This window comes from Leuciscus leuciscus (assembly GCF_965113295.1).
Source record: "Leuciscus leuciscus genome assembly, chromosome: 25".
Taxonomy (NCBI): Eukaryota; Metazoa; Chordata; class Actinopteri; order Cypriniformes; family Leuciscidae; genus Leuciscus; species Leuciscus leuciscus.
In genome coordinates this window covers 32,167,953-32,184,482 of record NC_138724.1, presented here as the reverse complement: position 1 = coordinate 32,184,482, position 16,530 = coordinate 32,167,953, and the positions used below count along the sequence as shown (strand labels likewise).

The 16,530-nt window shown below is 38.4% G+C and overlaps 1 protein-coding gene and 1 long non-coding RNA gene across 2 annotated transcripts in view; both read left to right on the top strand.

Moving 5' to 3' along the window:
• LOC309491306 overlaps positions 1-16,530 on the top strand; it is a 227,879-nt gene that overhangs the window by 52,480 nt on the left and 158,869 nt on the right. The gene's annotated exons all lie outside the window — the stretch shown is intronic.
• LOC309491284 (uncharacterized protein) lies at positions 9,836-11,154 on the top strand. Its single transcript, XM_082160801.1, has 3 exons — positions 9,836-10,053; positions 10,277-10,411; positions 10,688-11,154. Exons 1-3 carry the CDS (start codon positions 9,915-9,917, stop codon positions 10,765-10,767), a joined length of 354 nt encoding a protein of 117 aa, XP_082016927.1. The 5' UTR covers positions 9,836-9,914; the 3' UTR covers positions 10,768-11,154.

Genomic DNA, 16,530 nt, shown 5'->3' with positions numbered 1-16,530 from the left:
TCAAGCGTTTTATATTTAATATGAGGGAAATAGGGTACACATGCCGTGGACGTGACACAAAAAATCTTTAACTTTTAGGTGGCAAAATCATTTTTTGTAATTCTGTGAATTACACTGCAAACCAAAGTAATACTACCCTCCGGATGAAGAAGGGTTGGCTCTCCACAGAACATAACATTCATTTTATTTAATTTTTCATGTTTGCACTTCACATATGAGGAAAAAACAATGTTACGGACGGGACCGCTCTGAAAGCGGCACTGACAGACTGTTTAAAACTTTCACTGAGACCTCAAACAGAAAGCACAAAGCCTTCTTTAAAATGAATTTCGTTTTGTATTAATTGTATCTTAATTGTAATCAATGTTTCATCAACCAATTGCCTGGATTTAATTAATAAGACGTAAATATAGTATATAAACAATTTAGATAATCACGACACGGACGCGCCGGCGAGTGAACTGGACTCTCGTCTCATAAATGAACCGAAACTCAGCGTATAAGGGAGCCTACTTGCCTGACAGACCTGATAAATATATCTATAGAAAGCTTGGAAGGTCTTCTTTTAAACAGAACAATTCAAAACGAAAGAAAACAGACCGCTGCTTGTGTAATCCGAAATGTGCATTTCTCTCTGGCGCGTTCACTACTGCGAAGATTGCGAGGATAGCATCGTCAACTTCATCTATGCAGGCAGGGCACTGAAATAGAAAACACTTGTTTATTAATAAACAATTAAAATGTCTCCTTGCTATATTTTACATATTCATAATCATTACTTTTGCCGGTTCTTTGTGACAGCTTTTACGTGCTTTATTGGCAGCGCCGCCCTTATGTTACATGAACGCGTCACCGCATCAGCACCGAAAACAGGACATTTTTTTCAATCCCTGTTTGGCAGGGGGAAAAACTGATCAGAAAATGTAACGAAACGTTGTAGAAATGTAGTGGAGTAGAAAGTATAATAATTGCTGCAAAATGTAACGAAGTAAGAGTCAAAAGTATGCACTATTGATTCTACTTAAGAAAAGTAGGCTATTTGTACTTCGTTTCATTCCACCACTGCTGATTAACAGTAATGTAAATGCTAAATGTCCTAATACCTGTTGATACTACAACAATGCAAATATGCTCTTAACCTTGCAGTTTTTCACATATCATGTAAGACTCAATTTCTCCATTTCTTTGCACAAAACTCTCCAGAAAATGCCATTTAATAGTTTATTTTTCAAAAAAAATTTCACGGGGGGGCATACCCCGGGACCCCCCTAGGGAGAGCGCCCCCACATAATAAATACCAATTTAACCCCTGCTAACACATACTATGTGAATGACATTACATACAATGGATGGGAATCAGAAGTGCATACAGTAGGCCTAATTGTACTCTACAGTATATCACTGTCTCTGTAAGACTTACAAAAATCTAAATACAGTATATTGTATTTCTACACAGAAACAATATTTGACATGGTATCCTTGGACAAACCCCATGAGTTCATCTTTGTCGATGAAGCAGGCTTCAATCTAACGAAGAGAAGGAGAGGCCGAAACATGATTGGACAGCGGGCCATTGTTGAAGTCCCTGGTCAACGAGGTGGCAATGCCACAATCTGTGCTGCTATCAGCAATCATGGTGTTCTACATCACCATGTTACACTCGGGCCATATAACACCCAGCACCTTCTAAGACTTATGGCCAATCTAAGAGATATTTTATTTGAGCAGCAGGGTCAAGAGCAGCAGGGTCAAGAGCTAAATGAGAATCCCATTCCCACCTATGTATGTCAGTTTCCACCGAGCTGCTCAGGTAAGGGAATGGTTTAACATCAATGGGCAGTTTATGAACTTGTACCTCCCTCCATACTCGCCTTTCCTGAATCCGATTGAGTTTTTCTCCTCTTGGTGATGGAAAGTTTGTGATAGACAACCCTACACCAGAGTAAATCTGCTGCAAGCCATGGATTTAGCCTGTGGTGATATTGGTGAGGAGTCATGTCAGGGCTGGATACGGCACACAAGAGGCTTCTTGTGATGTTGACGAAGTGCTCTGGCCAGACCCAGGCCAAAGACAAGAAGCACATTGATCACATGTTTACTCCTTTCATTTGTGTCCCTTTGAGTATCGTATACTGTAGTACAGTGCATTGCTGTAGACTGTACAATGAACAAATTGAAACAATGACTGTACAATGAAAAATATGAAATTTGTCTTGAGGTTAAAAATTTAGTTCTCCCTGAGAACATGTTTTAAACAATGTGTTTTCTGTTATTTGGTGTATTGTTTACTGACTGCTGGATAGTGTATATCATTGATCACTTTGTTTATGATTTGAGAGCAGTGTTTGATTTTGAACACAGGTAAAACTGTTTTGAGGCGAAAGTTTCATTTTGCAAGAGGAGTCAGAGGTTTTGTAAATAGTGCTTAAAGATGAGGTTTTGTGTTTAATGTTTTCAGAAAATGGAGCAAGGTTTCAGAAATTGAGAAATACTGTAAGGGCCGAGTGTGCCCGTTGTACCACGGCACTGGACTATTTCTTTAAACTTCGTTAAGCGCAACGGAGCAACTGTGTCTAATGTGCTGGAAAAGAGAGTCAATAGTTTGTCGCAATATTGAGTTCTTCTAAGCTATCTGGGATGCTGATAAAAATAAGGTATTTTTAACATGTTGCAACATGTTAAGTTCCAACATCTGGCTTCTTCCATTCAAATAAATACTGTGAACGATATGTCATATGTAATCATCTTTAAATGGTTTGGGTAATTAGCAGACAGATGCAAGTTTAATGTATTCATATTTGGTTGGTCTAGTCCAAATAGTCTGAGTAACTGAGAGAAGTGTTGCAACTGTCCCCAGTCTCCCCTAATAAATCAAATAATTCCCAGCGATCGAATATTATTTTTGCTTGAAATGCCCATCCCTACAAAATACGAAATGTCTTAAGACAACAGACAAGCATCATAGCATAAGAAATAAAATAAAGAAATAAAAGAGGCTCAGTAGTTTCTGCAGCACGAACACAAGCATGTAGTCGGCAGTTGTTGTTGCCGTTACGTGACTTAGCGGTGTCTGACTACGTGGGGTGATGACATCATCGCTTCACAGAATATCCGGATTGGCTGTACACACGAAAACGCACTATATAAAACGTTTTCAGATTTATCCACTCTGGGACCCGGTTTAAAAAAAATAGCGGTGTCAGTCTCCCAAAACGCCGGATCCGTCTGGACGAAACGCCGATACGATACAAAATGTTTACGTATACAGCTAAACGAGTGTGGACAGGGCCTACGTGTTTTTGTTAAACACTCTATATGCTGTTTGAAGGACACATTTTCTTCTATAAGGAAACCAAGATATTTATAGACTGATACTCGTTCAATTACTTTCTCATCTAGTGTAACAGTTTGACAAGCATCTTCTGCTTTCCTTGATTTAGAAAAGTCGTCATTTAAAAGTCATTTATATAAATAGTAAATAAAATGGGACCCAAAATGGACCCCTGGGGGACACCATTTTGTATAAGTAATGAGTTTGAGGACACACCATCACCCTGAACAACTTTGTGTTCTGCCACTCAAAGAGTTGCCAAACCATTCGACAGCTTTTGGAGCATTTGGAGCTTTTGGATCTGTCAAAAAGCTTTTTTGATATTGGAGCATTCCAATATCCACCAATCTCTGAGACAGGACATAGTGGTCAACTGTGTCAAACGCCTTTGAAAGATCTCAGAACAGCACAGCACAATATTCTTTAGAATCAATAGCACTTATGAAATCATTTAACACTTTCATAGTGGCGGTGACAGTGCTGTGTTTTTCATGCATTTTCATTTAAAATGTTTTTTGTTACTATTAGTCTTTCAACTGGTCACTATAAGCCCTTCTAAAACCTTGGCTAAAGCAGATCACTTAGATATTGGCCTATAATTATTTGGATTTGATCATTCACCACCCTTTAATAAAGGAGTGACATATGCTGACTTCAATACACTCAGTATAAATCCAGTTTCAATAGTCAGGTTGAAAATGTGTGTCAAAGGTCCTGCAATATGTTCAGCAGCAATATTTAAAAAGTATGGATCAAACTCATCCGGACCAGTGGATTTCTTAGCATTTAACTTCATAAGAGCATCATATACCAAGAGGAACAAGATCAAAATCGATAGGTTAATTTTCCCTAGACAAAGAGTCGTCCTCTTGTCTCCTCTGTTGTGTTGCATATAAACATCAACAACCCAGAAGATATAAAGTGCTGGTTCAGGGAATCTAGCATACTTTTCATATCTGTAATAATTTTATCATTCCACTTCAAAATATTTGGCATGACGGTATCCCTAGAGTCAGAAGACTGTGATTTTATAACTTTACAAAATTTAGAGGGATTAGCTGAGCTATCACATATTTCATTTACATAAAAATCTGATTTTGCGTTACGTATTTGAGAGACACATTTGTTTCTCAGGTGCCTAAAATGTTTCCAGTCTGAGCTATTTTTGGATTTCTTTGCCATTGACCGAGCAAGATCACGCTCATGAAGTAGATCAGATGTGTTGTCTCTGAAAACCACGGATCATCACGCCCTTTCATCTTATATTTCCTATAAAAGAAGCATGCTTGTTTATAATGTCCAAAAATAGTGATTTTTACTGATTTCAGGCTCCGGTATCAAATTCCCCCGCTCCAGTCACAGAGATTAAGATCAATAAAAAAAGCTTATTCACAGAACGACTTCAGATTTCTCTTAATTATAATACGTGGTTTACATTAAGATATCCTGGTATCTCTCACACCAGCAATAACGCAGTGATCACTCATATCATTTGCAAAAACAGCATTTGTATTTCTGCGGCACATTTGTTAAAAACAAATCAAGAAGCGTAGACTTGTCAGGAGGTTTAGGATTTGGCCTAGTTTGCGAGTCTATAATTTGGGTCAGATTCGCTGAGTCACAAAAACATTTAATTTGATCAGATGCAGGAGTTAGCCAGTCCCAACTGAAGTCTCCCATTAAAGCCAATTCGGTATATTTCATAGATGACAAACTATCAGACAATGAGGACAATGTGTCCTTTGGCGCAGGAGGAGGTCTATAGCATCCCACAACTGTCAAAACACAATTCAGCAATGATTCAATATTCAACACTAGCACTTCAAATCGTCTCGGCACAGACTTGGATAATTGTACTGTTGCCTGCAGAGATCGCCACTCCTCCACCTTTAGCACGACGATCAGTACGAAATAAATGAGACCCCTCCATATAAATATATAACTATCAGGAGTGGATCTACCCAGCCTCAGTCTCAGATAACACCATAATATCAACGTTTGTGGACCATGTCAATGTTTGGTAATCGACTTTTATCGGCTCACATTTATGTGCACAAAACCAATACCTGATCTCTTTAAAACATCTGCAGGAGTTATGCTATATTCTCACATATTTCATTCTGCCAATGTTACACACTCTTTCAGTTTAGAAAGATATTATTTTTTATTATAATGGACCCCTGGAGTATATTGTTAAGTTTTTTGTATAGCAATTCTTCATTCATGAGGAACAATAATGTAAACAGTATTCCATTTAATCCCCACTTTATAAATTGATTTATGCTTAAATCTCTTTTTTTATTATTTAAAGAATTTTTTTTTAAGATTCCTTAAATATTATAAAGAAATAAAGAAATCCATGTATTTTGAAGATTTGCTAGTGTATCAATGTCTGTAATGTTAGTGAATTTATACAACTGCAGTGTCTGTGTCCTTATATATTTTTTTATATAACTTTTAGGTTTTTTTTAAAGTAATTTGTAACTATTCTTAATTTGTAGTAAGATGTGTCAATTATGTGTCAATTATGTATTTTATTTTGTGTGTATTTGTATGTATACCAATCCTTTGCCAATGTTCTAATGTTAGTGTTATTCGAGGATTAATAAAATAAAAATTCAACCCCAGTACAGTAGGTGGCGCTATGAGCCTACAATCTTTGTTTGTTAGCCGCCAGTAAACAGATGGACGGACTTCATAGGAGAAGGCCAATGTGGACCAGCACACTCTCCCAGGTCACACATCTAGTGACGAACTCTCTCAAACATTTCATGAACAAACCCTTTCCAATAAGGATCTGTAAAGCGTATTTGGATTTTATATCATTCTTTTAAATACAGTATCTTGAAAAAGGGACACTTCTTTTTTTGCCTATAATTTAGGCCATTTACTGTCGTTCCAAACCAGCATGAAGAAAAATTATATTGAACCTCATTTCTGTCTTCATCTGTGTTTAGCACACAAATTAATGCTTTATTTTGTGTTACAGATTAAATATAAATCTTTGTTTTATTCATGCATTATTATATATTGTGTTATTTTCTTGAATTAATTTCAAATAAACCCTGATGGTTCAGAAACACTGCCGAGATGCTGAAGAAACCTCTCTTATGATCAGCTGAGAAAGGCTGTGCTGCTTAATGAAGTGTGGAAACTGCCATACAGCTTTCAGGATTCACTGATTAACTACTATCTTCTGAAACATTATAAATGCTGAAAAACATCCATTTCTCTTCTGTTTGTTTTAAATAATCTGAGGACAAACTTTTCTTCATGTAGATTGTTAGCTGGACAAAAACTCATGAGCAAATGGGTAAGAGACTGGAAATGTTTTCTGTCAAAGGTTTCCCCCATAATGAGCCCAACATAGAGACTCAAACTGGTTTTAAATAAAACACACACAAACAGCCCAAAAGAGCCTGGAGCTGACAGGAGGAAACATTATATTACCATACCGTAGAGAGGAACATGACAGAGATAGAGAGCGGTCTGAGTGTCAGACACACACTGATTCACCACAAGAGCTTTTAAAGCTTCTGTCCTCCATTACAGCTGTGACCAATGAGTCTTCCAGCATTCTGATTGGAGGAGGAGGACGAGTGGGAGGAGCCTAGAGTAATCAGCCCCTTTACTCCTCTCTCTCCCTTTCTCTCTCTCTCTCCCTCTCTCTTTGAATCTGTTTTTAGGTTAAAGCTCGGCGAAATGGGGAAGTTTCGTAAGCTATGTTCAGACTGCTAGGAAACAAGATTTTATCGAGATGTGTTTTTAAAAGTGAAAAACACCTGAAATCTAATGTTTTCAACTGTTGAAGTGTGTTTGAAAGAGCAGCGCTTCAGATCCACTCAACAGTGTCCTTCACCATAGCCGTTTTTCCTTTGGGTGAATATACACCACCATGACCCACATCTGAGGACATTCACCAGGCAAATAAAGCAGTTCAATATCATGGCCACACAAGGTTTCCCTTAAGGCTGGCATACACGGTGTAATTTTAGCAAGGTTAATGAATAAGCATTTAATTTAAGCACTAAATGAATAAAAGAGGCGCTGGTGTATCTGCACACATGGGCAATATTGTTTATTCATTGTGCAACACGAACTGGAGGAAAGCAACAGTTTGTTAAACTGCAGTAGTTTGATATCTACAAGATCTACTGCTTTTTGTTTTCTTTTTTGCTGCATTAGAGATTACATTTTCTAACTTCTGTCTTCGCGCAGGCACAGTAAGGGGGAAAACTCTGAGTTTAGGGCAATCGATTCGTAGCTCTGCTTCACCTGTGCGATATAGTCACGAGGGGAAATTGGCAGAAATGAATCGGACCATCCGATTGCAGGTCGGGAGAGGTTAATCGCCTCTCGTTCGCCCCGTACACGGCACAAACACTGCATGAATTCGCACAGGGTATTTCGCATGTCATGGAAGGATAGTGTTACCGCATACAGAAAGAGAAAGACTGCTGCATCTGCTTACTCTACGACTCTCTTAGAAGAGAACAAACACAACCCTAGGTATTTATTTGATACAGGGGCTAAATTAACGAGAAATTAAACTTCAGATGTTTCCACACAGCCATCATTCATAAAGTTCTTTACTTGCAAGACTAATACTATTAGAGAGAAAATTATATCCAAGCAACCACAACATGTATGTTAGACCCTATTCCGACATAGTCACAACAGGTCTCTTATGTCACAGGTGGCGCTGCTCTGCTGGCGACCCGGACTCAGGTGTTGGTTACATTGATTACGTGTTGGAATATTGTTATTTTTTATTTTATTACGTATTTTTATTATTTGATTCGGAAGAAGGTCGTATTGTACCATGGGGATCTGTATGAGAACTATTCTGCTGACGCTGTTTGTTTGGGAACTTGTGTATCGAGGCCTTGCAGTGCGAAGAAGCGGGGAAGATGGGTGTTTGTCACTGATTACCTACACCAGAGATACGCTGTTGTCGCTTCGAACAAGAGACATTTTAACAACTGTGGATTTCTCTGAGGCACGGAATTCTCAACTACTTCAGTCGAAGCGCTTACGGAAGAGGGGGAAGAGGGGTGGTGTACGACAACACATACGGAGGAGAGGAAATAGACCACCGCTTCCTTCGGTTGTTTTTGGAAACGTACGGTCGTTGAGAGGAAAAATGGAGGAGCTTCGTATTAACAACAGAGTGTGTTTTGAATACCGTGAATCAAGCCTCATGGTGTTCACAGAGACATGGTTACATCAGAACATTCCTGATTCACTAGTGGAGTTGGAAGTGGAGTTGGAAGGACGCTCCCTGGTTCGCTTGGACAGAACAGAGGCAGCTGGAAAGAGCAGAGGGGGAGGCATCGGCATTTACATCAGAGATGACTGGTGTAAGCAGTATACTGTGCGGGAGGCGGTATGTAACCCCGATTTGGAGCTACTCTGTTTATCTTTAAGACCTGTTTATTTGCCAAGGGAGTTTGGGAATATTGTTATGTGCGCGGTATATGTTCCCCCGGATGGCAATGCTGCGAGGGCCGCAGCTCGAATAACTGACTGTGTCCAGCAGCAACTGCACAAGACGCCAGGAGCAGCAGTTCTTATTTTGGGAGATTTTAACCATTGCAAATTGGAGCAAGTGCTCACTGGTTTTGAACAGTATGTTCAGTGTGCAACAGGTGATCAAAATATTCTAGATAAATGTTATGGTAATATTAAAAAAGCATACATTGCTGGACCAAAGCCTCCATTGGCAAATTCCGATCATAATATTATTCATTTATCCCCGATATATAAGACTGTTTTTAAATCTAGGAAACCAGAGGTAAAGACTGTTTCTGTCTGGTCCGAGTACAGCATAGAAAATCTTAAAGGATGCTTTTTGTGCACACGTTTGGTTAGAATAGCGATGAAGACTATTGGGAGAAAAGAAACTTTGTCTCTTGAGTCATTATATGAACAATCGGTCCTGAGAGAAGCACATAAAATCGTGGTTGATCCATTGCATGTTCTGTATACTGAGTATTAATTGTTACCTTCTGGAAGACGATACAGATTTCCGATGTGTAGATATAACCGTTTTAAGAAGTCTTTTATCCCTTTTTCAATTAAATTGTTAAATGATGAATGATGTGTATATATGTGTATGTATATGTATGTGTATGTATGTGTGTGTATAGGAATTGTTATTTATTATAATATTAGTGTTTTTAACATATGTATTTCAATGTTTCAATGTCAATGTAAACACCTTGAATCCAACACAAATTTCCCCTTTGGGGACAATAAAGTGTATTTCATTCATTCATTCATTAATTTACTCCAGTGAACTCCTTTATAAAAGTCTTCACTACACAGAAGAGTTGGACATTAACACTGTTATTTAAAAACACAAAGCTCAATAAACACAAGAGCTTACTAACGTTATAATGTTTCCCTGATCTGTGTTCCTCCCATTAACCGTCTGGCCAGTAACTCTACTGGGTTATGATCTGTTACACACGCCCCTTTAAAACAATCAAAGTGAAAGTGAAACTGTAATTTCACTTACAGCGATCAAACGACTCCAGTTTCTTCTCTGTTCATTGTAATTTTCTGCTAAAACTGATTCAGAATGATCTATCAGGTCCTCATCAACTATAACGACAAGAAGAATAAACCATTAGATGTGGCGGATTCTGAAGAAAAGTTTGAGAAAACCACCATCCGAGAACTGAAGAAGAAATTCATAGAGAAGTTTTGTGGAGCTCCTGGTAAGTTAAAATATTTATTAACTCTTCAGCGATAACACAGAGCAATGACATGTCTTTTCTTTTTCTTTTGGCATTAATACATTTAAACTGCACTAAATAAATAAATAAAAATAGCAATTATCTGTTCATAAACAGCATTTGTTGTTTAAGGTATCAATTATTTTGATATTCATGTGTCATTTGAGCTGTTCATCATATGTTATTAATGTTTTTCTTTTGTCAGACCTAGATCAATTACGGGTGATTTTTGGAAGAGATCCACTGGAAGACCATCAAACTCTTGGGTTTTATAATATTAGACATTTATCGGTTCTTCTCATTGTGTTGAGAATGCCCGGTGGAGGAGGAGGAGGACCAGGTAAACTTGTGCTTATGTTGAAACTTATGGAACTTGAGACATCAAATCATTGCTTATTTTATTAAAGTTGGTTTGATGTTTTGTTTTTATCATAAGCTAAATATTAATAATCACAAATCATGCAGTTTTACATCCTGTGCATGTCAAAGAAATGCCATAATTTATTATTCACACTGACACAAACACACGTGTATGAAGAATAATGACATTTATTTTGCATCAACATTCATGACTTGATGTCTTATTTTTAACTTAATTATAAATTGTCTCTCATAGATCCAAACCCACCGGGAGGAATTCCCAGGTCTGAATCCATGGAAAGAATATATTACAGAACAATGAACAACCCGAATTAAGGAAAATCTTGTCAAACGCAATAAAATCAAGAATCTGTGATTTGTAAATTCTCTTGAACCTTCATCTATCTGACAAAAGTACGAAGAAATGTCCAATGATTTTGTATTTTTGTACACAAACACATTTTGGTTGCGATGGAGGCAAAACAAAAGTGAAAAGTTTATACAACTCTTTTGAAACGTTCCACAATGAGCAGGTGAACTGGTAATAAGTGTAAAACTTTATATTCTTAAATTTTTCAATGTTTGGACTGACACTATTTTCTTCTAGATACTGTACAGCAGAAACTAAATTTGTTGCATTATTCTCCTGTTATCTCTGTAAAGCTGCTTTGAAACTCTCTGTATTGTGTTCAGTGCTATAGAAATAAAGGAGACTTGAGAGGATTATCCACTAAAGCCTCGGTCTTTACAAGCAAAGTTTCAAATTTCACTGAATTGTTAATCAATGAAAAAAAATCTAATTTCTCAATGCAAGATTGTGTCTTTCACCATCTACCATACATGATATTGTGAAAAGATTCAGTGACTCCAGATAAATCTGTGGATTAAGGGTAAGGCAGGAGACCTCTGCTGAATGTGCGTGACCTTTGACCCCTCAGACGGCTCTGCATGAGAAGCCATCATGTTCCTGTGTTTAATACAGACTCATGTGTTCAGGAGTGCTTTAGAGAACACTGAACACAGTCTGCTAATGTGTGTGTGCACTAACATGGATGGGTTAAATTCAGAGAATGTGTGTTTCCACACTCAGCCTTCACGAGTCACTTCACTTATCAACACAGAGTTGAATGTTTTCACTTATTGCTGGTCATAAGAAACGGTGCGTTGGTCAACTCGCCTCAAAAACAAATTCAATACAATGTTCAAAGAATTTTAAATCCGTTCTCCTCCACTGTTGAACTTGACGTCTGTTGTCATCTGATGTTGGTATAAGGTGAAACCCAGACCCGTTATAGACCTAAATATACCCACATTAACTGACAGCTTTCATTATGGTAGATGTTTGATTGATCAATACTCTAGAAACAGAAAATATTGTACTGTATTACTTCTGAAACTGTCTGTAATTCTCACAATTCTGAATGATTTCCAAAGAGACGTTCGACCAAAACCAGATGCTGTCATTTACTATAACCAGTATAACTGACCACACAAACATATACGCAAGTGTGTGATGAATGTTGTTTTTGTCATCTAGACTACAGTTGAACGAGTTCAGTCCTGTTTCCTGTGGAGGAATAATGTCATCTATAATGTCAAGTCAAGTCAAGTCAAGTTTATTTGTATAGCGCTTTTCACAATACAGATTGTATCAAAGCAGCTTCACAGTATTAAATTAAAATAATACAACAAAGTTTGTTTCAAGAGGAATTTATTGATTGATAAAATTAAATTAAATATCCCCAAAATATCCCCAACTGAGCAAGCCAAAGGCAACAGTGGCAAGGAACCGAAAAACTCCATCAAGTGACCTAATGGTGTCCTAAAACTCCATCAGGTGACCTAATGGAGAAAAAAAACCTTGGGAGAACCCAGGCTCAGTCTGGGGCCAGTTCTCCTCTGGCATTTATGAGCTAGAGGCCGGATTGTAGTTTGAACTGTAGGATTATATGAATGCCTGGCTGAAGAGATGCGACTTTAATCTAGTTTTAAACTGGGAGAGCGAGTCTGAGCAACGAACAGTATCAGGAAGACTATTCCAGAGTTTTGGAGCCAAATGTGAGAATGCTCTCCCTCCTTTGGTGGTTCTGGATATCCTAGGTGTGACCAAAAGCCTTGAATTTAGTGATCTTAAAGAGCGCGATGGATTATAGGGTGATAAAAGATCCGTTAAATAGACTGGAGCTAAGCCGTTTAGGGCTTTATAGGTCAGTAGCAATACCTTGTAATTAATACGGAACTTTATAGGTAACCAATGCAGTGATGATAAAATCGGTGTTATATGATCATATTTTCTTGATCTAGTAAGAACTCTAGCGGCGGCATTTTGGACTAACTGTAGCTTGTTTATTGAGGATGCAGGACAACCAGCTAATAAAGCATTACAGTAATCCAGTCTCGAGGTCATGAATGCATGAACTAACTTTTCTGCATCAGAAACTGATAGCATATTACGTAGTTTAGCAATGTTTCTAAGGTGGAAAAATGCTGTTTTTGTAACATATGAAATATGATTTTCAAAAGACAGGTTGCAATCGAGTATGACACCCAGGTCTTTTACTGTAGAGGATAAAGTAACAGGACATCCTATGATGTTAAAGTTGTATTGTGCGAGGTTTTGTGGGCGGTTTTTTGAACCGATAAGTATTACCTCTGTCTTGTCTGGATTTAATAAAAGAAAATTACGGGTCATCCAATCTTTTATATCTTTAACACACTCTGTCAATTTGGAAAATTTTGCGTTTTCATCCGGCCGTGATGAAATATATATTTGAGTGTCATCAGCATAACAATGGAAACTAATTCCATGTTTCCTTATAATATTTCCAAGTGGCATCATATATATTGAAAATAACAGAGGGCCTAATACAGATCCCTGCGGCACTCCATAGTTTACTGGAGTTATGATCGATTTTTCTCTATTTAAATAGACAAAATGGTAGCGGTCAGATAGGTATGATTTGAACCAGCTTAGTGCTTGTCCTTGAACACCAGTATAATTTTGTAGTCGATCTAAGAGTAATGTATGATCTATAGTATCGAACGCAGCACTAAGATCAAGTAAAACTAGTATTGAGATACAGCCTTGGTCAGAAGCTAAAAGTAAATCATTTGTGATTTTAACGAGCGCAGTTTCAGTGCTATGATGCGGTCTGAATCCAGACTGAAACTTTTCATAGATCTCATTTTGTTGCAAGAAAGAGCCCAGTTGAGCGGACACCACTTTTTCTAATATTTTAGACATAAATGGAAGATTTGAAATGGGTCTATAATTTGCTAGATTATTATGATCTAATTGTGGTTTCTTAATGAGAGGTTTTATAACTGCCAGTTTAAATGTTCTTGGAACATGACCTAAAGATAAAGACGAGTTAATAATATTGAGGAGAGGCTCTTCCACTACAGGTAACACTTCTTTCAGTAGTTTAGTTGGTATAGGATCTAATAAACATGTTGTTGTTTTAGATGAAGTGATAAGTTTATTTAACTCTTTTTGTTCTATAGTTGCAAAGCACTGTAATTGTTCTTTCGGGGTGATAATTGAAGCTGAATTATAAGGCGCGATTGAAGATTGAACGTTTACAATTGTGGTTCTGATGCTTTCTATTTTCTCAGTGAAGAAGTTCATGAAATCATTACTACTGAACTGTAACGGGATATTTTGTTCGGGTGACGTCTGTTTATTTGTTAGTCTAGCCACGGTGTTAAATAAAAACCTTGGATTGTTTTGGTTGTTTTCTATTAGTTTGCGGAGGTGCTCAGCCCTGGCCGCTTTTAGGGCCTTTTTATAACGTGACATACTGTCTTTCCACGCGATTCTAAAGACCTCTAAATTAGTTTGTTTCCATTTACGCTCTAAAATACGCGTTTCTCTCTTTAAAACATGTGTAGTATTGTTATACCATGGTGCTTTATTTTTCTCTCTGACCTTTTTTAATTTAATAGGTGCAACCACATCCAATGTTCTAGAGAGAATGGTGCTCATAGTGCTAGTTAGTTCTTCTAGTTCATCTGTTTGTTTGGGTTCAGGCAGCAGCTGAGACAGATTAGATAAGCAATTTGAGAAATTATCTATGGTGGATGGGAGGATTGTTCTGCCTGGTTGATAACGCGGCGCTGCATGACATATTACAGCAGTACGTAATATGCAAGTTACCATGTAGTGATCAGTGACTTCATCACTTTGTGGAATGATATCTATATCGGTTGGATCGGTTCCATGTGATATAATTAAATCGAGTGTATGATTAAGACGATGTGTTGGTCCGGTGACGTTTTGCTTGACCCCAAATGAATTTAATAAATCTGTAAACGCAGCTCCTAACGCATCATTTGGATTATCTACGTGTATGTTAAAATCTCCAACAATTAGTGCTTTATCGACATTGACTAATAGGTCTGAGAGAAAATCTGCAAACTCTTTTAGGAAATCAGCGTAAGGCCCTGGCGGTCTATATACGGTAGCCAAGGCTAGAGATAATAGGGATGTTTTTCTAACATCTAAGAGCGTAACATTTAGTACAAGTACTTCAAATGAAATAAACTTATAACCCGTTTTCTGGGTAACATTTAGAATATCTTTATAAATGGTTGCAACACCTCCGCCACGACCAATCAGACGGGGCTCATGCTTATAACAGTATCCAGGAGGAGTAGACTCATTAATACCGAAATAATCATTTGGTTTAAGCCAGGTTTCAGTAAGGCAAAGTATATCGAAGCTATTATCTGTGACTATTTCATTTACAATAACTGCCTTAGGTGTGAGTGATCTAATGTTTAGGGTGGTGGTGGCGCAATGGATAAGACACATGCCTTTGGTGTGAGAGACCCGGGTTCGAATCCACTGTGAGACACCAATGTGTCCCTGAGCAAGACACTTAACCCCTAGTTGCTCCAGAGGCGTGCGACCTCTGACATATATAGCAATTGTAAGTCGCTTTGGATAAAAAGCGTCAGCTAAATGAATAAATGTAAATGTAAATGTAAATGTAGAAGACCTAGCTTTAGAAATAGTTTTTGTTTACTAATAGCAACATTTTCTGTTTTAATAACAATTAGATTTTTCCTAGATCCTGCATTAGATTTATTATTTGATCTCACTAAACGAGGAATAGACACGGTTTCTATGCAATGTTCTACACTAGTATTTATATCAGTTGAATTGGTGCAGCAGAGACTATGATTTGGACTTTTGGTTACTAGTCAAAGGGTATTTAACATTTTGGAGATGTTATCTGACAGAAGATCCGCTCCGAATCTGCTTGGGTGTAAGCCATCAGCACGGAAAAGCCTAGGACGCTCCCAAAACAGATTGCAATTATTTACAAAGAGCAGTTTCTGCTCATTGCACCATGACATTAACCATTCATTTAGCGCAAATAATCTGCTGAACTTTTCATGCCCTAGTCGGTACGTGGGAAGCGGTCCTGACACAATGATCGTTGTTTCAGGCGATGTGCTGCATACCGTATCGATTAGATTCCTGAAGTCTTTCTTCAGAATCTCCGTCTGGCGCAACCTGATGTCGTTCACTCCCGCGTGCAGGACCACAGTTCCGACGCGCTCGTCACCGTTCAGGATCTCGGGAACGCGAGCAGCGATTTCAGAAACACGAGCACCAGGAAAGCAGTGACTTTGCACCTTACTTTTACCTAACGTAGCGTGTACATGCCGAACGATGGAATCGCCGATGATCACAGCATCGCGTTCTGTTTCGCGTAGAGGGGAGAAGCGGTTTTGTGTCGATAACTCGAAAACCGGGAGGGTCGGAGAAAGTCTTGGTCTAAACCTGACTCGCGTCTTCCGCTGCGGAACCACCCAGGCTTCGTGGTGGCGTGTTGGAGCCGGAGTGAACGAGACCATGGCTGATTTCGACCGATGCTGAGGAACGCACGGAGTAGACGCGGTCGGAGTCAGCGGGTTAGTAACGTTAAACACTGATTTGTGTGCATCGGCGCGTGATGTTTCAAGAGCCAAACACCGGTCTCTCAGCTCGGCCTGTCTCAATAAAAGGTTGTGGATCTGTTTCTCAACAGCTTCCAGCTCAGACTGCAGTGCGTGAAGCTCAAATGTGTCCTCACCTGCACCAAGCGGTAG

Excerpts from the sequence above, each read along its gene's own strand:
- LOC309491284 (XM_082160801.1), top strand. The coding sequence starts at position 9,915 with ATGATCTATCAGGTCCTCATCAACTATAACGACAAGAAGAATAAACCA. Across the intron at positions 10,054-10,276 it reads GAAGTTTTGTGGAGCTCCTG|ACCTAGATCAATTACGGGTG; the intron begins GTAAGTTAAAAT and ends TTCTTTTGTCAG. Across the intron at positions 10,412-10,687 it reads TGGAGGAGGAGGAGGACCAG|ATCCAAACCCACCGGGAGGA; the intron begins GTAAACTTGTGC and ends TGTCTCTCATAG.